The sequence below is a fragment of the Hemiscyllium ocellatum genome, chromosome 20 (genome assembly GCF_020745735.1).
Source record: "Hemiscyllium ocellatum isolate sHemOce1 chromosome 20, sHemOce1.pat.X.cur, whole genome shotgun sequence".
Classification (NCBI taxonomy): Eukaryota; Metazoa; Chordata; class Chondrichthyes; order Orectolobiformes; family Hemiscylliidae; genus Hemiscyllium; species Hemiscyllium ocellatum.
This window is the reverse complement of record NC_083420.1, coordinates 48,808,119-48,832,887: the sequence shown is the minus strand read 5'-3', so window position 1 is coordinate 48,832,887 and position 24,769 is coordinate 48,808,119. Positions and strand designations below refer to the sequence as shown.

General features: G+C 40.0%; 1 protein-coding gene across 1 annotated transcript in view; it reads right to left on the bottom strand.

Annotated features, from left to right (window-relative positions):
• The window catches only part of wipi2 (WD repeat domain, phosphoinositide interacting 2), a 76,681-nt gene that overhangs the window by 24,844 nt on the left and 27,068 nt on the right, over nt 1-24,769 (bottom strand). The window contains exons 2-6 of the mRNA XM_060840826.1: nt 17,677-17,759; nt 15,698-15,867; nt 8,327-8,423; nt 5,192-5,289; nt 2,303-2,395 (exon numbers count right to left, since the gene is read on the bottom strand). Of these exons, the coding sequence (XP_060696809.1) occupies nt 2,303-2,395; nt 5,192-5,289; nt 8,327-8,423; nt 15,698-15,867; nt 17,677-17,759 (541 nt within the window). The remainder of the gene's footprint in view (nt 1-2,302; nt 2,396-5,191; nt 5,290-8,326; nt 8,424-15,697; nt 15,868-17,676; nt 17,760-24,769) is intronic.

Below are 24,769 nucleotides of genomic sequence, written 5' to 3'. Positions count from 1 at the left end.
AACTGCGCAAGCATGAGTGGCAGGAAAGATGCTAATCAGCAAAAGGGAATTAGAATAAGACAGGATGCTAGCTAGGAATATAAAAATGGACACAGAGTTTCTACAGGTATTTAAACGGGAAAATATTAAATAAAATGAGCATTGGTACTCAATACAGTGAGAATGAGGAGTTAATAATAGATAATAAATCACAGATAAAATAAACAGATGTTTTACTTCAGTCTTCACTCCAGAAGATACAAAAAAATTCCAGCAATAACTGTAAACCAGGAGGTGGAAAGGACAAATGAAATTAGCAAAATTATAATCATTATGAATTAGTACCAAGCAAAGCAGGCCGACAGATCAGACTTCATCCTGGAGTCTCAGAAGAGGTTGCTAATGAGGTTAATTTTCCAAAACTTCCTAGATTTAGAAAAGGTTCCATGAACTGGAACTAGCAAATACTTAATCTTCTCCCTTCTTGAACAAAGAGTTAGAAACAATTGGCCAGTTAGTTTGACATCGGTCATAGGGAGAGTATCACAATCAAATCATTAAAAGTATTATAGCTGCATACTTTAAAAAATTTGAGGTCATCAGGAAGGTGAGCATGGTTTTGAGAGAGGTAAATGTTATTTGACCAATTTATTGGAGTTCTTTGAAGGAGTAACAAATACTGTGGATAAAGGGGATCCTATAAGATATTAGATTGATTTCCAGAAGGCATAAGAGGTGTCACATCAACTCTTAGGACAGAAAATAAAAGTTTATTCTATAGGAGTAACACAGTAGCACAGACAAAAGATTGGTTGGCTAGCAGAAAGCAGAGTATGATTAAATTGGGTTTCTGTTGGATTGTTAGTCGGAGAGTGATGGAGTCCTATTGGACTCTCTGCCTTGACTTATTACAATTTACATCAATAACTTAGATGAGGGGAGCAAAGGCATAGTGGTCACAGATAACACAAAGATAAGTAATGAAGTATGTTTTGAAGACAGAAGGTGCAGATGTGAAGTTCACGGTGTCTAGAAGATATAAAAGCTGAGCATTTAAACATAGAAGAACTGCATAATTCTAAGGTGTCAAAGGATTTAGGTGTTTTAGTGCACTAGTAGCAAAGAACTAATACACAGGTACAGCACAATCAAAAAGGCTGATGGGATGTTGTCCTTTATTACAGAGGAATCAAACATAAAAAGAATGTGAAGCTTCAGTTATACAGGGCACTGATGAAAACACAACTACAGTGTGCAGTTTTGGTATCCTTAGTTAAAAGGATATAAATGCACTGGAGGTGGTTCAGAGGAGGGTTACAATATCAAGCTGGAATACAGAGGCTTTCTTGAGGATAGACTGGACATGCTAAGCTTGCTTCCACTCGAGTTTAAGAAAAGATGACTTGCCTGAAGTCTATAGGATCACGAATAGTCTTGACAAGATGCATGTAGAAAGGATGTTTTCTCTTGTAGGTCAGTCCAGAACTCAGGGTCATGGTATTAAGATTAGTGGTACCTTTTCCAGGCAGAAATGAGGAGAAATGTTTCCTCTCTCAACCTTTTATTTGTACATGTAACCCACAACTTTCCAGAATCTCCATGTTCCTCCAATTCTAGCACATCTGAAATTTTCACTGCTCCATTTTTGCCAGTCATACCATCAGTTAACTATACTGTCGTGGTCACACTGAATGGCAAAGCAGGTTTGAGGTACTTCACGGCTTATGTTTGTCTCTTTTTCTTACGATCTTATAAACTTCTGAAGCAAGGTAAATAAGATATTTCACTCCTTACAGGAATCAAGAACTAAGCCATAGACTCAGAACAAGGACTTTAGTCATTTAGGATCGAAATGAGATGAAGTTTGCTAAAAGAACTGTGAATCTTTGGAACTCTATGCCACAGAGCTGTGGATAGTCAGTTGTTGAATATTTTTCAAGGATGTGACTAACCAATTTTGGCCTACAAATGGCTCGGAACAAGGGATAGCATGGCCAAGTGCATCAGAGGTAGAAAATCAGCCATCGTTTTCAACAGAGGTGTATGCCTGAGGAATGGCTTTTTTTTTTAAAAAGTTCCTTATGTTTGCAAATGCTACCATTTTGGTTGTGTTTTATTACTTTTACCCTACCATCTCCTTATATGAATCTGCCATATTGTGTTGGCGATTCTTCTCAGATCATACCATGGAATGAAGATTCTGTACAAATGTGGTAAAATGCTTAGCCCGTCAAGGTATAACTTATTTCTCTAATTGTTAGTGTGAAAATGTTATTGTTTAAAGCTTAATATTCAAAATGTACATCTACTTCAAATGGCTTACCTTTTCAGAGGCTGTCGCTAGTTTTGTACCACTTGCATCAAATGCCAGAGCAGCAAGTGGACTGTCATGAGCTGGGATCATATTAGCAGCTCTCTTTAAAACAAAAAAGCAATGAAAAATTTTTTCGTGAACATCCCATTTATTGAACACAAAGTTCAAATAAAATAATCCTAATATTTCTTATATGCATATGAACAACAGCTCAGGATCAAATATGATTTTACAAACAAGGCAGTGAATAATTCAGACTCTCAGCAAACTAAAAAGCAATTACATGTGCTATTACGATCAATATCAAGCATTTACTTAGCTCAAAGACCTTCACCTCATTGCCATCACAATGCAAGAGCCATGAAAAAGTTATGCAGCAGATATTTGAAAGCTTCACATTTAAAGAATTCCATTACAACGTTGTATAAAAATTGTGTGTGTAAAAGAATACTGTGTACAAAGAATGGTTATCTCACGATTTAACTAGGCATTTGAAGTCATGGACTGTGCAATTGTACTGTAACTCAACCTCTATCCATATCTAATTGGATGTGTGCTGACAGCAAGTACAAAATTCATATTGTGCCCTGACTGCATCATTTGGAAAAAGCAGTTTCTTGACTTATGCAAAATAGTTATTTTTGGAAGAAGCATCAGAGAATAAGTAACAAATACTGATAAAATTCTTTATTCATGCACGGATTGTAATGTTTACTTTGGAGAACAGGCTTTGCAGGACACAACTTCAAAAAGGAAATGAAGCTGGCACCTCCTATTCAGAATTATTAGTAACCGCCAGAGAAAAGACAGCAAATTCATGCTCAGTGCTCACTCAGTGTCTGGGTTTCATTTCAATTTTGATCCAGTAGCAAATCGACAAGGATTTAAATCACAATGCTGCCAATAAAGTTTATATATTGCTTTTCTTGAAAAGCAAATTCCAAATGAACCATCAACCCAACTCCAGGCCCCTCAGAAGAGTCAGTTGAGTTAACAGACAAATGTAGGCCTATTTATAGCCTTTTTTGAGACTCACTTATGAATAGGGAAGGAAAAACAAAAAGGTCTTCAATTTCTTGCCCTTCTATCCATAGTCAGTGTGCTTTATTTAGAAAAGATAGATGAATTTCTAAACCTGTGACCTCCACCAGAAGGAGGGTAAAGTCAATGCCTAGGAACACCACAACTTTTATGCAGCCACACACCATCCTGATGTCACCCATTCTTTTCACTGTCAGTTGGCCAAAATCCTGGAAATTTACTGTTAACAAAATGGTGGATGTTCTGACACCCTCAGCCTTTGATTCAAGGCAGCAGCTAACAATCCATTTCACCAGAGCAATATCTTTTGGCCTGGTAGATAATGCCGATATCCCATATATAAATATTTTTAAAAACACCCATTAAACCCTACACCAGCCATCCACTCGAAACAAGAAAAGTACCCACTTCCACACTCCTCCTAACCACAGAGCATGCAATTCCACCCCCCTCCACCCCCACTACACACTGTAACTCATACTCTTGAATGTCTGGCATCTGCCTGGGTTATATCAGCTAAGTCAGCATTGCCAGAATGAGCATGGGTGAACGGAGAAGTTTTGAAACATGAGGTTATGAGAAGAACGTTGTTGATGGTAACAGAAATGGTACAGTGTCAGGGTGAAGGCTTTGAAGGGAGGTAAACATTCGTAGGGTTAAGGGAGGGAGGTGAACCTGGGGGTTAAGGGGATTTGCACAACAAACAGAACTGCTAACCATAGGATAATTAGTAATTATTTTCTAAAACAGTATGCACAATTTCAGCTGTGAATCAGAGCTGGAAATAGCAGAATTAACAAACTTTGAAACATTCAAATCTTAACATATTACATGAATTGCTGCTGTAAAAAGGAAACCTGACTTGACTTTGCCTAACTGTCCGAGACCAAGAGATAACAGTTTGACCGCAGATACCAATGCCAGATATGAAGCTGGGATCAGAGGTCTTTGCCAGAAATGCAGAGCTCAGCCCTAGTAGGAGCACAATCACAGTTAGTGACTGTCATTCCTCAGAAGATTCAGGTGGTTCATTTCAAAATCATTATTTCTCACTGGTTTAATTTTACACTATGTAAACAACCACTTCTAGCCTGCTATTGCATCTTGAAATTTCTCTGGAGGGAGCACAGCAGGTTAGGCAGCATCTCAGGAATAGAGAATTCAACGTTTCGAGCATAAGCCCTTCATCAGGAATGAAGGGCTTATGCTCGAAACGTTGAATTCTCTATTCCTGAGATGCTGCCTAACCTGCTGTGCTTTGACCAGCAACACATTTGCAGCTGTGATCTCCAGCATCTGCAGACCTCATTTTTTATTTCTCTGGAGGGTGCAATCTCCTGTACAATACTCCATGCCTTTCATTCCAACATTCTAATCACTAAATATATGCCCCCTGAAATTCCATTCCTCAACACTGCATCTATCATTTAACTCTTTAGCAGCATACCAAAAATAATTTCATCTTTTCACTATTCCATCACACTACTTCCCTCCTTTAATCACACATTTGCTCAACTCACTTAATCCTCTTCTAACATGTCCTCCATATCTGTTCCAATCCCTCCCCAACCTGTATAAATATTTAATTTGTTGTTGTGCCAACTTAAGTTTTCTTGCCATGGCAATGATATTCAGCTGAGGGAAGAGCCAGGTAGTTTGCCAATCAGCAGTGTTGGGTGATAAGTGAAAAAACAACAACCAATCATTCTGTTTACACTACACATCAATTTTAGATCATTTTAAAAATGTGTGTAAATGCTAAACTTGAGATTATTTATAAAGTTGCATCAAATAATATCATACAAAGATAAATACATAAATAATTAATGCAGCCTTTCTCAATATGCATCTACTTACCAAATTGATAGTATCGAAGACCTGTACCTCCCCAATTGTTGCACTTCCAGGGTACGCAAGATAGCAATTATCATTATTAATGGAAAGTGCACAAAGTCCTGAAGGTAACAAAACTGGTCTTTAATAAGGAATTTCATAAATGCTTTAGGATTGAATATACATACTAGTACAGAGGCGCAGGGAACATTATACACACTTATGACATTTATTTTATGAAATAAATAAACTAATAAAACAATACAGCCCAGTTTATATCTATCCAAGACGGTGAAAACCTTATTTATATGGAAAGAACGACCGTCATCACCCTTTTCAATTAAATCACAGCATTCATGAACACCTTCACCGTAGTAATAGAAGTTTCAAAGCTACAAGACAATGCAATAAAACATCAAGTGAACAGTACAATATTGTTTTTATATATCGACACTACTTCATACTTATGTTTGAAGGACTGTCAATATCTAGAATTTTCTTTAAGAAATTTAAGAAAGAAACTATTTCTTGAAAGTCACATACACATCTTATGATTCCTGAGTGTTTACTGGAGACCCTGTGCTTGGTTTTCTGACTGCCAAGCTTCATCAGTTTTGGGTACTTGTGACCAACCTAAAGAAAAAGAGCTTCCCAGCTTAGCTCTCCTGTTTCAGGAAAAATCCTTGTGAACCCCAACATTACATCCCCCCCCCAAAATTCCCAAAAATACATTATAAACAGTGCTGATATCTGCATGGAACCCAACCAGCATCAAAGTATCCAGTACTTTCAAACAGTACCCAGAGGACTTATCAATACTGTGTTTTCTAGAGAAGCCATGTTTGCATATATCCCAGAGAGAACTACATACGCTTAGTGACACCCATCCACACATGCCAGAATATCATAACTAGAGCTGGTCTGAACGTTTCACACCTTATCCCTTTGTCCTCAAAAATGAACCAAGAAATGTTTTATTTTTTCCCCCACAAAGTGGATTGCTGTGCAGAGGGCAACCTTTTTTTTAACCCTTTTCCTGGTGGAAGAGCGTGTTCATGCGTACGTTGAGGTATTTAGAAGGGTGGATATTTATGCTTTCATAATTAAAATTGTGTTAATTAACTTGATATTTTTACCAAATAAACCTCATTTTCAAAATAAATTATTCTAAACATTATGTAGATAAAATATCTAACTAGTCATATTGGTAATTGGACAAAACATTTAAATTAATTTTATGGTCATGGTATAATTGACTAAAGAGAAATACACTGTCCACCTTCAAGTCACGGCCATAACAACAGTGATAGTCTATGGATTTGGGAAGACTATCTGCTTGGTTTGGATCAATGTCCAGATATAAACTAAATTAACATCTCAAGTCAATAACCCTTCATCTGAATTGTTTTGACAAAAGGTCATCAATATGAAACATTAACTCTGTGGCCCCCCAAAGATGCAACCTGACCTGCTGAGTTATCCCAAAACTTCTGTTGTTATTTCAGCTTTGCTTTGTATTTATTTTGCTAACTACAAACTGCGCATGGATATATGAAGTTATGGATATATGAAGTTGTCAGTGTTGTTCAATTAGGGGTGATTTGATGTACTTTATGAAAGTAATATTTTAGATGATCAGACAAGTAGGATTGTAATGATGTCTGGTTAGGAATACAGATTTAATTGATAATAAAGCAGCCTAACTAATTAGGACAGCTAAATATTGAAAAAATTTAAAGATAAAGATTCATGTAAGAGTTAAGGGTTAAACACATCCTGTAGCTATCAGAAAAAGTCAGATAGGGGTTAAATAGACAAAGTTTTTTTCCTGGGGTAGGGGAGTCCAGATCTAGAAGACGTAGGTTTAGATGGACATAGGTTTACAGACAGGAAGATATAAGAGGGACCTTCATGCAGAGGGTAGTAGTTGAGATATCTGGTCAGCATAGACAAGTTAGACCGAAGGATCCAGTCTGTTTCTGTGCTGTATATCTCTATGACTCTAGAGGAGGATATGGCGTACAAACACATAGGCTTTTAATCAAGCACAGACAACAAAAAGGTATGAACAACAGTTTAAACACTGAAGGGAAAAACTGGAAAGAGCCTTAACAGCATCACACCTAGGCATGAAAATAACATGAAAAAGACTAATACTGGAACCATACAACGGATAGGTCTTTTCTAATCAACCTATTCAAAGATATTGTTACATACCTCTGGGGCAGAAGGGACAAAAATCTACATGAGAGCCCTCACCCATCCAATTTTTTTTACCCTGTTTCTCTGATCAACCTGTTCAGTTGTTATTACACACACCTGGAGCAGGTGAGACTTGAACTCAGGCCTGCTAGACCAGAGGTAGGAACACTACCACTGCAAAAGGGGGTCTATCCAACAAATAGCAAAGATCCTCATCACACATACACCATTAGAAACCAGCACAAAAGGCAAAGAAATGGAACAGCTTTAGCAATACAACCTTATCAACACTTGAAGGGAATATGGGAGAGATGAAAGGAATTATCCATACATGATTATAAAGCAAAGCAAATATGGGGAATAGATAAAACCTCACAACCTAATTAAGGAATCTTTCTGAAACTGGCAAGAACTACTTGAGGGATAACAAAAATAAAGCAGGAGGAATCCAAAAAAACAAATCACTGAAATTTTAGAAATATGACAAATGTGCAGATTTTACTTCTCAAAAAGGTTTATATTTTCTGTCACTGGGAAAATATATCTTTGCTTGCTCAAGATTTTAAGGTATAACTTTAAATGATAACTTTAAATAGCATGGTTAAGGCTTATTAAAATTAAACAGGCTATTTGGAGAAAGGTAACATTCTTCTTTCCCTGTGGGACAATGTAAATTGTATAGCCACAAACCTGAGCATTTCGCAGATTGATTAACTTGAACACAGTGGAAAGATGTTATCGAGGAAATACTCAATCTAAATTAGCTGCAAATAAAAATGTAAAAGCTACCAATCACTTCAGGTAAATAGTATTTTCCACATAATATCAGTGTGTAATGGACAATATCTTTAGTTAAATGAGCTCACTCTGCCTTCACCTGGCTGTAAGGGAAAGATGGTACATAAAGTCACTGCCCCAATTCTTGAGATAATAACCAAAATGTACTGTAAGAATTACCTGTGGGGTTTGGAGGAGTTTCTCGGATCGTATGCAGTACTTTCATATCTCTGATATTGTGAATATATAAACTCTCTTCCAGGCATACTATCAATCTCTACATGAGAGAAAACAAGTCAATATTGACCTCAGAACCACAACAGCATACTGATATCACAAAACAAAGAACTATATTGAAGAATTATGGAGGAAATGTTCACACTTTGTAAGCTATAAAAATCTTGCAGCTTTATGGGGTTAAGCACTGAAAGTCTGCCCTCTACAGGTGGAAGGATTTCAAACAACATTCCAAACTTTCTTTTTAACTCAATGGCACCACAAAATACTCCTAATGCCAATAAAATGTTCTTACGAACCACTTAAAACGTCAGCGTGCTGAATATAGTCAAGCCACTGTCAAAATGCCACCTGAACACAAACTGTTCCAACGAATGTCCCATAGAATAAATTTTGGTTGCAGAAGGTCCTCGGTTCTGTTTGGATTGGATCTATCAATAATATAAACTGTGGCAAAAAGTTGCAGCCACACCACACAATAGTGTAACTTTAAAAAGTGTAACAAACTTGAAAGAGACAGGAGCCAAAGAATGCAAATTTAAGGTAACTGGCAAGAAAAGAATTATGCAGTGAATTGCTAGGATCTTAGAGAACACTGTCTGAAAGAGCGGTGGATACAGACTTGATCATAACTTTCAAAAGGGAATTGGATGAATGTCTGGAAAAGAACAAATTGATATTACATGGGAAAACAGCAATATGTGGGACTCATTCAACAGCTTTTTCAAAGATATGGCCCAGTATGATAAGCCAAATGAGCTTCTTCTGTGCTGTTTCAGCCAATAATTAAAATAAGACTGCATTTTGATCTGATACTCAAAAACACAATCACATCGCTTTTAACATTTAAAGATTCCCTGGTAATTTATCAAAAATTTGCAAATTAATTATATCAGTTTACAATGTAAATAAGAATTATTCATGTTCATGTGTTAAATTGTATATCAATTTGTATTAATTGTAAACAGGCAATTGGCACTATGGTGGATTCTCTTTGCCCATATATGTATATAGAAGCAAGGTTTCAGTCTCTTTAGCTATGGAGGTTTGTCATATAATTTTGAAACATTAAAAACATATTTTACATTGGAGCTGGCTAAAAGATTGACTGTTAATTGAAAATGCATGATACGTAAAAGTATGCCTCTTTCATTAGAAGCTTTTGAGTGGATTAAGACCAGGCTCCAGTCTATCCTTCACCACATAGCTATCGAAATACGAACACTGGTGCACCAATGTCCAACGATTGGCACTTAATTCACAATCTCCGACGGAGAAAACTAACACTTTACATAACCTCAGAAAATCTGGAATGCATGCATTTAATGAAAACAAAGACTGCATTGAAGAATTCTCTCTCTTGGTTCCAGGGATGATTCAATTAGATTACAATCTGGTAGGTCATCCATTTTGCTAGGATTAATAGTAAAAAGGATTATCACTTGAATGGTAAAAAGTTGCAGCATGCTGCTATGCAGAGGGACCTGGGTGTCCTTGTGCAAGAATCACAGAAGGTTGGTCTGCAGGTACAACACGTAATCAGGAAGGCAAAGGAAATTCTGTCCTTCATTGCTAAAGGGATTGAGTTTAAAAGCAGGGAGATTATGTTGCAGCTGTACAAGATGCTGGTGAGGCCATATCTGGAATATGGTTTGCTGTTTTGGTCTCCTTACTTGAGAAGGCACTAAACGGAGTGCAGAGGAGGTTCACAACTTTGATTCTGGAGTTGAGGGGGTTGGCTTATGAGGAAAGACTGAGCAGACTGGGATTATATCCATTGGAATTTAGAAGAATGAGAGGGGATTTTATAGAAGCATATAAAATAAGATAAATGTAGAGACCAAGTTTCCATTGGCAGGTGAAACTAGGACAAGAGGGCATAGCCTCAAGATTAGAGGGAACAGATTTAGGACCAAATTGAGAAAGAATTTCTTCATCCAGAAGGTTGTAGATTTAAAGAATTCCTTGCTCAGTGAAATAATTGACACTACTTCAGTAAACAGCTTTAAAGCTAAGATCAATTTTTTAAAACCATAATGGAAGGGATACGGTAAGAATGTAGGTTAGTGGAGCTGAATCCACAAAAAGATCAGCCATGGTCTTACTGAATGGAGGTGCAGGCTGAAAGGGCCAGATGGCCGACTCTTGCTCCTAGTTCTTATGTTCAATCTTAAAATCTCCATGATACATTATTATTGTCAAACATCTATTACACAGATCATTGCAGTATACATATACACCCAAAAAATACAGATGTTGGAGGATAAAAAATGCTCTGATCTGGCAATGTCTGTAAAAGGAGAGAAAGAGTTAATGCTTCAAGTGTGCAATCTTTCATAACTGGAAAACATTAGAAACTGTTTTGAGCAAATTAAAAGGAAGGAATAAACAAAAACTCTGATGGAGTGGAGGGCAGGATAGAGTAAATGGCAACAAAGTGTTCATGTTGCAAGGCCAAAGGGAGTGATAATGGGACAGGTAACATGAGAACAAGGAGCTGAAATAGGCCACAAAGCCCCGAAGCATGCTCTGTTATACAATAAGATCAGACTTTGATCTTCACTTACTCGTCTATTGCCCATAACCCTCGACTTACCATTAGATTGAATATTTGTCTCTCTCAGCTTTGAATATATTCAATGGCTTAGCCTCTGTTGTTCTCCAGGGTTAAAGAAACTCCAAATTTCACAACCCTAAGAAATTCCTCATCTCCCACTTTAAATGGTGTAACGCACCTTCTTCAGAATATAAGCCAATTCTGGATTCCCCCTTGCAGGGAAAATAACGTCTGCATCCATCCTTTTAACAGGAATCGGGGCTAATTCTCCACTGGTTTTTGAATCATACCTCAGGAATATACCAGTGGTTGTTCAAGATGAGTCATCTCTGCAGGTTAGTGTCCAATGCCTAACCACCTTCAGCTACTTTTTCAACGACCATCATAAGGTCAGATGTGGGGATATTCACTGATGATTGCCCAATGTTAAGCATTATTCATAGCTCTTCAGATTCCAAAGTAGCCCACGTTCAAATTCACCAAGACTGAGACTATACCCCTGTTTGGGATGATAAGTGGCAAGGAACACAAATACCAGGCAATGAGACTGTCCAACAAAAGAACCTGTCCACCATTCCACAACCTTAAGTAGTGCTACCATCCCCCCACTAATCAGAAAGGAAACTAGACTGGACTCACCATGTAAAATCAGTAGCTACAAGAGCAAGTCAAAACGCCATGAAATACCACAGCGAGCAACTTCCTTCCTGATCAGCTCGCCCCCCTCCTCCCACTTCACTTCACTCCACCTCCCCCCAACGCTCCCAAGCCCATGCACTCTGTCAAGAGTGTGATGAAACACCAGTGACTACTAACACCTAAAAGGACATGGGTGAGATGTAAGGGAACATCAGTACCTGCAAATTTTCTCCAAGCCACTCACCATTCTTACTTGGAAATACATAATTCCTTCAAAGGCATTGGTTCAAATCCTTGAATTTTCTCCCTAATGACATTGTGAATCCACCTAGAGCACACGTATCACAGCAGTTCACAACTTCAAGAGCACTTAGGGACAAACAATAAAATCCCAGCCTGCAACGTCAATATCCCTCAAGTGAATTTTTAAAAACTTTCCATCAACTTGTTTGCTTCACTAAGCCCACCTTTCATTCTTCTAAATTTCAAATGAGTGTATGGTAACCTGGTCAAACTTTTATCATTAAACAAGCCTTCATCGCAGAAAGCAACCTAGTGAAACTTATCTGAATTGCTTCAATTGAATGTACATCTTTCCTTAAGCAGGAGACTAAAACTGAATGTGGTACGTTACTTGCAGTCCCATCAAGACCTGCAGTTATAGCAAAAGGGTCAATTAGACTCGAAACATCAGCTCTTTTCTCTCCTTACAGATGCTGCCAGACCTGCTGAGATTTTCCAGCATTTTCTCTTTTGGTTTCAGATTCCAGCATCCGCAGTAATTTGCTTTTATATAGCAAAACATCCTTACTTTCATACATCATCTCCCTTGCCTTCCTAAATATTTGCAAAGGATGGGTCGACAGATGGTGAGAATTATAGGATCATGAATAATAGATGCCTGTGCATAGTGATAGCATCCCTAAGTGGGTTGATTAGAAAATATATAGCAGCTATCTGAAAACAAAGGGAAAGAATAATACACAAAGGAAAAGGAAACAAATTTGGCAGAGATTATGACCTTTGCCAAGTGAATTTATTGTGGAATCCAAAATGCTGTAAAATGACCAAAAGATGAGATGCCTTTAGATTAGGTTAGATTCTTCGGCCCAATAAGTCCACACTGTCCCTCCAAAGAGAAACCCACCCAAACCCATTCCCCTACCCCATATTTACCCCTGACTAATGCACCTAACACCGTGGGCAATTTAGCATGGCAAATTCACCTGACCTGCACATCTTTGGATTGTGGGAGGAAACCAGAGCACCCAGAGGAAACCCACGCAGACACAGGGAGAATGTGCAAACTCCACACAGACAGGCATGAATCGAACCCAGGACCCTGGTGTATTAGGCGGCAGTGTTAACCACTGAGCCACCTTGCCACTTTAGAATGTTGAAAGGACAGAGTAGGATGCATTCGATGCAGCATTTTGGAAGTGGCAGAAATAATGGAAGATAGTTGGTGTGGATAAGAACAATGGGAACCCTGACATGCTTTTGCCAGATGTGGAAAGGGCAAGTGCATTAAATGGAACCAACAGTCTAGAACTCCATCAATCATGGAACAGCATAGTTTTCAGTTAAGGAAAAGACATTTCAGAAGCATTGAGATGGTGGGCAGGTTGTTGGAGGAAATCCTGAGGGACAGGATGCACATGTATTTGGAAAGACAAGGACTGATTCAGGATGGTCAACATGGCTTTGTGTGTGGGAAATCATGTCTCACAAACTTGATTGAATTTTTTGAAGAAATAACAAAGAAGATTGAGGAGGACAGAGCATTAGATGCGATCCAAATGGACTTCAGTAAGGCATTCGACAAGGTTCCCATGGGAGACTGATTAGCAAGCTTAGATCTCATGGAATACAGGGAGAACTAGCTATTTGGATACAGAACTGGCTCAAAAGGTAGAAGACAGAGGGTGGTGGTGGTGGAAGGTTTGTTTTTCAGACTGGAGGCCTGTGACCAGTGAAGTGCCACAAGGATCAGTGCTGGGTCCTCTACTTTTTGTCATTTACATAAATGATTTGGATGCGAGCATAAGAGGTACAGTTAGTAAGTTTACAGATGACACCAAAATTGGAGGTGTAGTGGACAGCAAAGAGGGTTACCTCAGATTACAACAGAATCTGGACCAGATGGGCCAATGGGCTGAGAAGTGGTAGATGGAGTTTAATCGAGATAAATGCGAGGTGCTGCATTTTGGGAAAGCAAATATTAGCAGGATTTATACACTTAATGGTAAAGTCCTAGGGAGTGGTGCTGAACAAAGAGACCTTGGAGTGCAGGTTCATAGTTCCTTGAAAGTGGAGTCACAGGTAGATAGGATAGTGAAGGCGGCGTTTGGTAGGCTTTCCTTTATTGGTCAGAGTATTGAGTACAGGAGTTGGGAGGTCATGTTGCGGCTGTACAGGATATCGGTTAGGCCACTGTTGGCATATTGCGTGCAATTCTGGTCTCCTTCCTATCGGAAGGATGTTGTGAAACTAGAAAGGGTTCAAAAAAGATTCACAAGGATGTTGTCAGGGTTGGAAGAGTTGAGCTATAGGGAGAGGCTGAACAGGCTGGGGCTGTTTTCCCTGGAGCATCAGAGGCTGAGGGGTGATCTTATAGAGGTTTACAAAATTATGAGGGGCATGGATAGGATAAATAGACAAAGTATTTTCCCTGGGGTCAGGGAGTCCAGAACTAAAGGGCACAGGTTTAGGGTGAGAGGGGAAAGATATAAAAGAGACCTAAGGGGCAACTTTTTCACACAGAGGGTGGTACGTGAATGGAATGAGCTGCCAGAGGAAGTGGTGAAGGCTGGTACAATTGCAACATTTAAGTGGCATTTGGATGGCTATATGAATAGGAAGGGTTTGGAGGAATATGGGCTGGGTGCTGGCAGGTGGGACTAGATTGGGTTGGGATATCTAGTCGGCATGGATGAGTTGGACCGAAGTGTCTGTTTCCATGCTGTATATCTCTATGACTCTATGCAAGGTTACACCACCCGTAGAGGGTGGGGGGAATGGAATGAAGTCCTTATAGAAAGTAGAATGTGAGGAAGTGTAGTCACTGTAGCTTTTACTCAGTGGTCTTATAATGAATATTAGTTTGCTGGACTATGTGAAGGTGAAAAAGAATGGAAATTAGAAGAATAGTTGAAAAAGCTTTCCAATTTAGGGTGAGAATTAGAAGTGACATGATACAGTCACTGACTTATCAAATAAAAAGTCAAGGGAATCTGCCCATGTAGAACTTGAACAAGAAATGTTCCATGTACCTATATAATAAGACAGGCAAATTTAGCATTCATATGAATAGCCACAGCAACATCTTTTCTTTGGAGGAAGGGAGTAGATTTGAAAGAGATGGGAGTGCAATTGAAAGATGCTTTTCAGTCTAAAAAATCTAGCCTGGCAGGTGGTGGTGGTATTGGATGGAGACTGGTTGGACCTTTGTAACTGAAAGAAGCAGACAGCACTTAGCCCATGCACACCAGCAAGTTTGATGATAATGTTAAAGTTGTACCTGAGAGAACAATGTGCCAATAATATTAAAAGGTGAGAGTCCAAGCTTTTTGTTTCTAAGTTATTAACTTTGATCAGAGCCCGAGAGATGGCTTATCAGCTGACAACTGGCTAGGTGTGGCCTACAAGAGTTAATGGCACAATTTGAGTACTTAACAATGGTGAATATTCCTAGCTCCATACAAATAGTTTCTCATACATTAAAAAATGCAGCAAAACATTCAGGAACATTTCAATAGGCTGCATGAATGGGAAGGACTAGTGATGGGCAGAATCAGTAGAGGAAAAAAAGTTTAGACACACCAACAATTGGGCACAGACAGAAATGCAGAGGGGACAATACTTGCACAAGTTTTATTGGGAATTAATATGAAAGGTATCATGATCGTGCCACCGTCAAAGCTAGAAGGACCGAGAAGCATACAAGCCTGAACAAGCTCAAGCTTGACATGGTGTGTTAACAAAATTGTGTCACATTTAAAGGACATGTACACTTTTATATGAGTTTAGTAATATTGTTAAATTTCATTGAGACCTTTGGGTCCTTAAGCCCTACTACTACCCAGATAACTTTGAAAAATTATATCACAGATCCTCACCTGTCTATTTAGCTTGACTGCCAAAATTGTATTAGAATAACTGTAGTTGCAGATCTCCGTTCCTTTCTTAAAGTGACAAACCTTCAACTTTCTGGGTGCTTTAAGGCTCACAATAGCTACTAGACTGCTGGAAAACAGTCGTTCCACAATACAAACATCTTCTGTGTCAGCTGTAAATAAACAAAGAAAAAAATTACATTCATTCAACACCTGTGACAAAATTCTAAATATCCCTGAATGTAAACTTTGATGAGGAGACATTTAACCACAGCTCACTCAGCTAAACTAATCCATTACTCATAATTTATTTCAATTAATAAACAAAAAAGTTTTATTTATCAGAAGTTCAAACATCAGAGATGTGTAGTTTATAATACAGAGAAACCTCGATTATCCGGAGATTGGATTATCCGAAGGGGATCTCAAGTCCTGATAGAAACATTACATCAGAGCTGTTTCAAGCCTGATCGCATTTTTTATTTACAGGTACAATGATTAAAAACAAACTGGGCTCACTGAAATGCTGCCGAGAACAGTTCTGGACAGTCCAGATACCGTCTCAAAATGACCGACCTCCCACCCTCTGTCTCTCCCCACACTTTCCCTGGAGTTCTACTTAGGGGTGAACCCTAAACACTCCCCTTCCCCAGAAAATCTCTCCAACATTGTCCTGTACATGGTAGAGGTGGAACCTGTCAAAAAGTTGTGCGCGCATGCGTGCATGTATGTGTGCGTGTGTGTGTCTTCTATTTGGAGACCTACTCCACAAATGCAGTAGCAGTCTTACTGTTGGTGTACAGTGAGGTGTACAGTCCAGAGCCCCGGAGGGGGTGGGGACAAGGATGGGTGTCAGATGATGGACGGGGTTGCGGGATTGGAGGTGGGCGGAGGGTGGACGGGGCAGGCCTGGTTTTGGGGGGCGCGGGGGGGGGGGGGTCTCACACACAGCATGCTTTTGCCTAGTCTCCTGAATAAAGAGCAGACTTCACACAAAACTCTGAGCCCCAGAGGAAATCAATTAACCAAATAATCAATTATCCAAATGAAATAGTGCCCAACCATCTTGTTCTTATAATCGAGGTTCTTCTGTACACTGCATGTAAAAAAAATCCTAGGTCAAGGGATATTTGTTTTTATTAATTTTCTCCTACTCAGATCCTCAAAACAATGATTTTCCAATAAGTGACCTGCTGTATACAAAGAATTATCATTCATTCAGATCTCTCAAAATATGTTAACAATTTTATTCATTTGTAAGCATCTAGTTGTGCTCATTGAACAATTTCCTTTATGTATTTTTCTTTATGTGACAAACAGGAATGCTACAGCTACAGTTTATAGTTGGCACATAACATTCTACATCCAGCACAGCCTCATTACATTGTCACAAATGCCAAAAGATCTTAAACACCCTGGCTTTCCATCCTGGATTCTTCCAGAGGGCAGTATATGTTAAGAATGAGGATTAATGGGCTGGTGGAATATTTGTGTGGAGAGTGAACACAGGCATATGTGCTGACATTTACAAATGGTGGAAGATGGGAAGCTGGCCAGGAAAACACTGGAACAGATAAACATGGAAGCAGAGGCAATGGATGAGAGTTCAACAGAGGACAGATTGAGGCATGCAAGGAGACAGGTAAAGTGGCACAGAAGTAGGTAGATTTAATTAATTCCTTCTACACCAACATTCCTTCCCCTAACCATATGTAAAACATAGGGGCTGCAGGATCAGAAAGGCTCATTTAATCTGTACTTTTTCCATCATGTTTGGCATTTTTCCTTCCCAAAAATGAGAATTTTCTAGATAGCATATCTAGAATGCTTAATAACCTCACTGCAATTATGGAGTATCAGCAGAGAATGCACCCCTCAAGGTGAGTAATTTGGCTTTTGTTACATTATAAAATAATGAGAAACACATCAACTTGTACATTTACACTGCATTGGACAACTATAATTCAATCAGTATCACTTACTGCATTCATAGATCTGTTCCAATTTATCCACCGATGAAAGCGAGAAAAACTTGTAACCAGATTTGGTGCCAACAGCAAGGGACCTATTGTGAAAAAGGAGAGCGCACTTTCAATGGCTAACTGAAAGCAGGCCAATTTTAATCAATGGCTGCCCAAAGATAACAGCTACTGTCATCTAATTGTGCACAAGACAGGACTTATCCTTCCAGATGAGACAGTATTTTCCACATTTTACACTGTGTTCCCATACCTTAGTTCACTCTCATAGCTGCCTTTGAGAAAACATTAGGCTAGATATCTAGGTTAGCTTTTAGTAACTTGCTCAGAATAATGAACAAAATGTTAATTATTTTAGTCTCTGAAAGCATGCCATTCCTGTGTAAAACTGCATAAATCTTTCCCTTTAAATAATTGTGCATCACATCAGATCTTGATCTAAGGCTTCATTATGCAAACTTGCTGAACATACATACACCAACTGTAGAAGTATTTCTAGCTCCTTGAAAGTTAAGCAATGAAATACCTCAAACTAAATCCCAAGACTCTTGCGTAAATAACTTTTATGCATGTTTCTTCCCCTGACTTTCTAACACTTGGGAAGTGTATTCAGACCATCTAAAGTTTTTTTTTAAAAACTAGACCTACTTTTTCTATTCAACCTGTACAGAGATGGTATTTAAAAACCTCTGGAGCAAGTGGGACTTGAACCTGGGCTTCCTTGGTTAAGGGGTAGGGACTCTATCACTGTACCAAAGAGGGCCTAAATATTACTCATCCCTGGAGTAGGTGGGACTTGAACGCAGACACTCCTGATTCAGAGGTATGGACACTACAGCCATACCATTCTGACCTTCTAAACTGTCTTGCCAGTATAGCTCTTTAAATATCAGAAGTAGTAACTAACTTAATAAGGATCTGGCAAAAAAAATTGCTAACATCTACGGTGGGTGCAGGTACAGTTACAACATTTAAAAGATATTTGGATAAAAACACAAATAGAAAAGTTTGGAGGAATATGGGCCAAACGTAGGCAAATGGGACTTGTTTGGTTTGGTAACAAGGTCGGTGCAGACTCTTTGGACCAAAAAGGTCTGTTTCCATGTTGCATGAACCATGCAGCATGGTCGTTTAGTGGTTAGCGCTACTGCCTCAGCACCAGGGACAGGGGTTTGAATCCAGCCTCATGTGACTGTCTGTGTGGAGTTTGCGCATTCTCCCCGTGTCTACGTGGGTTTCCTCTGGCTGCCTTTGAGGTTTCTTCTGGGGTGCTCATATTTCCCCCCACAGTGAATTGGCCAAGTTAGATTGCTACATGTTCAGGGGTGTGTACGTTGGGTGCATTAGCCAGGGAGAAAAACGTAGAGTAACAGGGAAGAGGAATAGATCTAAGTGGGTTACTCTTCAGAGAGTTGGTGTGGACTTGTTGGGCCAAAGGGCCTGTTTCCACACTGTAGGGATTTATTCTATGAAAATGACTCTACAACCAAACTAAACACACTTTACAATCTGCATTTTCTCAAAAATAGTATGGCTCCTCCCTCAAGTTTTGAAGACAACTGATGAAATGTGCAACATCTGCATCTAGTCAAATATGGTCAGGATTCTAGTTGCTGCCAGTTTTACAAAAGCAGATATCGGATTTGAAAGACTTCAGAAAAAGGTAAAATGGATTCCTTCATTTCATCACACTCCTTATAACCAGACTTTTTCAAATGATATGAACTGCAAATACATAACACTTAAAATCAAGAACCAAGAGCTTCCTGTTTACCCCTGACAATATATAAAAGAGACTGCAGTTTTAACTGTGGAGTGTCACAACAAACTGGGAAATCCTTGTTTCAGTGCTTGAGAACCAAAAATTCCTACTCAAGATAGCTTTCCAGGAACCATCAATTGCAAATGTGAGTGTAACAGGGAATAACACAGCTCATCTGTCACTACTGTCTCCACAGTCAAAAACTTTCCATTGCTTACACAAGAAAACTGCAGTGGAGATCATGTATTAGACATAGATGTAAGGAAGAGGAACTGATGGAGAAGAATATTTGATACAATGGTATTCAGTTTCTAAATATAATGCATTTTAAATTAATGTCTGGCCTATAGGTTACCACCAAGTGTAAATGAGAGACAGTTCTCAAAGGGGGAAAAGGGAAGTTTTACACAGTTGGTGGAGAGAGATCACAACCAGAATGAGACATGGGTGAGTGAGTATACAGTTCTGGGAATTTGGAGGCAATGTGGAAATTAGTACAAAGGGGAAAGAGGTGCTTTTTGCTCACTTTTTTGGCTCATAATAAACTAGGTTGAATCCAGGATCAAGGGCTCAGCAGATACATTCCTTAGATTAACTATCTCTAATTTGGTCAGGGACAGTAGGGTGTGACTACAAGCAAGGCAGGTAAAAGGATCCAGGAGGTAGTGATGAAGGAGCCTCAAAATTGTTAGACAACCTCAAGAGCTGAGATTCTTGTTCCCTGCACGGAGGATGAGCAAACTGACCACAACAGTTTGCTACAGGGAGCCATTCAAGTGAGGGGAGAAAAGGGAAATGTAGTTGTAAATCGGGGATAGTATTGTCAGGGGAACAGATACTGCTCCATGGCCAGGATCAAGAATCCTGATGGCTGTGTTGCCTGCCTGGTGACAGGTTCAGGATTACTCATCTGGGCTGGAGGAACTTGAATTGGGAGGGGAAAGATCCAGTTGTTGTGGTCCACATAAGTACCAACAAGATAGGTGGGAAAAAAAAGGAGAGAAATTCTGCCAAGAGATTATGAACAGTTAAGGTTGAAACTAAAAAGCAGAGGCAAAAAAGGTAATAATCTCTGGATTAGCATCTGTGTCACAAGCAAATTGGCACAGGGTCAAAGTTGAAGAGATAAATACGTGGCTCAAACATTGGAGTGGGAGAAACACTTCTAATTCATTGTCCATTAGAACCAGTACTGGGGAACGAGGGAGCTGTTTGAATGGGATATGTTCTACCTTAAATCATTAACCATAGTGTTAAAGGCTTAGATGGAGAGGAAGTTAAGTGTGTACAAAACAATTTTCTGATTCAGTATGTGGATGTACCTCCTACTGAAGGTGCAAAACTAGACCTACTCTTGGGAAATACAGCAGGGCAGGTGACAGATGTCAGTGGGGGAGCACTTTGGGGCCAGCGACCATAATTCTATTCGTTTTAAAATAGTGATGGAAAAGGACAGACCAGATCTAACAGTTGAAGTTCTAAATTGGAGAAAGGCCAATTATGACAGAATTAGGCAAGAACTTTTGAAAGCTGATTGGAGGCAGATGTTCGCAGGTAAAGGGACGGCTAGAAAATGAGAAACCTTCAGAAATGAGATAATGAGAATCCAGAGAAAGTATATTCCTGTCAGGGGTGAAAGGGAAGGCTAGTAGGTATAGGGAATGCTGGATGACTAAAGAAATTGAGGGTTGGGTTAAGAAAAAGGAAGCATATGTCAGGATAGACAGGATAGATCGAATGAATCCTCAGAAGAGTATAAAGAAAGGAGTATACTTATGAGGGAAATCAGGAGGGCAAAAAGGGGACATGAGATAGCTTTGGCAAATAGAATTAAGAAGAATCCAAAGGGTTTTTACAAATATATTAAGGACAAAAGGGTAACTAGGGAGAGAATAGGGCCCCTCAAAGATCAGCAAGGCGGCCTTTGTGTGGAGCTGCAGAAAATGGGGGAGATACTAAATGAATATTTTGCGTCAGTATTTACTCTGGAAAAGGACATGGAAGATATGAAACCATAGGGAAATAGATGGTGACATCTTGCAAAATGTTCAGATTACAGAGGAGGAAATGCTGGATGTCTTGAAACAATTAAAAGTGGATAAATCCCCAGGACTTGATCAGGTGTACCCGAGAACTCTGTGGGAAGCTAGGGAAGTGATTGCTGGGCCTCTTGCTGAGATATCTGTAACATCATTAGTCACAGGTGAGGTGCCGGAAAACTGGAGGTGCCACTGTTTAAGAAGGGCGGTAAAGACAAGCCAGGTAACTATAGACCAGTGAGCCTGACCTCGGTGGTGGGCAAGTTGTTGGAGGGAATCCTGAGGGACAGGATGTACATATATTTGGAAAGGCAAGGACTAATTCGGGATAGTCGACATGGCTTTGTGAGCGCGAAATCACATCTCACAAACCTGATTGAGTTGTTTGAAGAAGTAACAAAGAAGATTGAGGAGGACAGAGCAGTAGATGTGATCTATATGGACTTCAGTAAGCCGTTCAACAAGGTTCCCCATGGGAGACTGATTAGCAAGGTTAGATCTCGTGGAATACAGGGAGAACTAGCCATTTGGGTACAGAACTGGCTCAAAGGTAGAAGACAGAGGGTGATGGTGGAGGGTTGTTTTTCAGACTGGAGGCCTGTGGCTGGTGGAGTGCCACAAAGATCGGTACTGGGTCCTTTACTTTTTGTCATTTACATAAATGATTTGGATGCAAGCATAAGAGGTACAGTTAGTAAGTTTGCAGATGACACCAAAATTGGAGGTGTAGTGGACAGCAAAGAGGGTTACCTCAGATTACAACAGGATCTGGACCAGATGGGCCAATGGGCTGAGAAATGGCAGATGGAGTTTAATTCAGATAAATGTGAGGTACTGCATTTTGGGAAAGCAAATCTTAGCAGAACTTATACACTTTATGGTAAGGTCTAAGGAGTGTTGCTGAACAAAGGGACCTTGGAGTGCAGGTTCATAGCTCCTTGAAAGCGGAGTCGCAGGTAGATAGGACAGTGAAGGCGGCGTTTGATATGCTTTCCTTTATTGGTCAGAGTATGGATTACAGGAGTTGGGAGGTCATGTTGCGGCTGTACAGGACATTGGTTAGGCAACTGTTGGAATATTGCGTGCAATTCTGGTCTCCTTCCTATCGGAAGGATGTTGTGCAACTTGAAAGAGTTCAGAAAAGATTTACAAGGATGTTGGAGCTACAGGGAGAGGCTGAACAGGCTGGGGTTGTTTTCCCTGGAGCATCAGAGGCTGAGGGGTGACCTTAAAGAGGGGTATGGGTAGGATAAATAGACAAAGTCTTTTCCCTGGGGTCAGGGAGTCCAGAACTAGAGGGCATAGGTTTAGGGTGAGAGGGGAAAAATATGAGAGACACCTAAGGGGCAACTTTTTCACACAAAGGGTGGTACGTGTATGGAGTGAGCTGCCAGAGGATGAGGAGGAGACTGGTACAATTGCAACATTTAAGAGGCATTTGGATGTATATATGATTAGGAAGGGTTTGGAGGGTTATGTGCCGGGTGCTGGCAGGTGGGACTAGATTGGGTTGGGATAACTGGTCAGCATGGATGGGTTGGACCGAAGGGTCTCTGGTTCCGTGCTGTATATCTCTATGACTCTATTCTGGGACCTGGCAAATCACATAACTAGGGCAATGAAGAGGGCTTTAAACTTAAAAGGAGGCCTTGTCAGGAAGAAGTGAAACTAATAGCAAGAAGTGAGTGTCAGAAGGCAGTGAACCTGAGTGAGCAGAGTTCAACTACTGCAAAGAAATACCTTGATGGGAGTTGTGTACAAACCTCCTAGCAGCAATCAGGATTTGAGAATGAAAAGGGCGGCACGGTGGTACAGTGGTTAGCACTGCTGCCTCACAGCGCCAGGGACCTAGATTCAATTCCCGCCTCAGGCAACTGACTGTGTGGAGTTTGCACGTTCTCCCCGTGTCTGCGTGGGTTTCCTCCGGGTGCTCCGGTTTCCTCCCACAGTCCAAAGATGTGAGGGTCAGGTGAATTAGGTAAGGGGCATATGTAGGGGTATGGGTGGGTTGTGCTTCGGCGGGTCGGTGTGGACTTGTTGGGCCGAAGGGCCTGTTTCCACACTGTAAGTAATCTAATCTAATAAAAATACATGTAAGAAAGTACAACAATCATGAGAGTCTTCAACATACAGGTGTACTGGGAAAATCAGGCTAGGAGCAGAGCTCTAGGAAAGGTATTTGTGGAACATGTAGGAGAATGGTGCGATTTGTGGTAAAGCCCATGAGGGAACAGGCAGTTCTGGATTTGATGATGTGTAATGAGGCAGATTTGGGGCAGTTTAACGGTTGGTGGGTGGCAGTAATGATAACCCTGCAGTTTGAGATGGAGAAGACTGAATCAGATGAAACAATATTAGAATTCAGCAACAGTAACAAAGACATGAGGGAGGATCTGGTCAGAACAGATTGGGGAAGGGAAACTGAGCAGAGAAGATAGCACAGCAGCAATGGCAGGAGTTTCTGGAGGTAATTCAGGAAACACAGCAGAAATTCATCTTAAGGAAGCAGCAGCATATTAAGGGCTGGATGAGGTAATTACAGCTAACAAGGATAATAATGGACAGCAGAAGCATACAATGTGGTGAAAATAATTAGGAAGTTTTAAAACCGAGCAAAGGATTACTACAAAGACAATGGGACGGGGTGGGGGGGGAATGAAATGAGAGTAAGCTGATTAATATTACAAAAAAAAAGAGTATTTTTAGATATCTGAAAGATAAGAGGCATGAGTGAACGTTAGGCTGACAGAAAACTAGGCTGCTGTAGTAGTAATGGGGAGCAAAGAAATGGCAGAGAAACTGAATTAGTGCTTTGCATAGTTTCACAGTGGAAGACACCTGCAGCACACTGGAATTTCAAGAATGTCAGGTGGGCAGATGTGAGTATAGTGGACATCACTAAGAGAAGGTAATGGGAAGCTGAAAATGGTCTGAAGATGGATAAATCACCTGGACCAGATGGGCTACACCTAAGAGTTTTGAAGGAGATAGCTGAGGAGATTGCAGAGATACTAGTCCAAGAGTCATAGATGTACAGTACGGAAACAGACCCTTTGGTCCAGCTCATTCATGCTGACTAGATACCCTAAATTAATCCACACCTATTTGCTAGTACTTGGCCCATTTCTCTCTAAACCCTCCCTATTCATATACCCATCCAGGTGTCTTTTACATGCTCTAATTATACCATTCTCCACCACTTCCTCTAGCAGCTCATTCCATACTCTGCATAAAAACGTTGCCCTTCCAACTCTTAAATCTTTCCCCTCTCACCTCAAACCAATGTCTTCTAGTT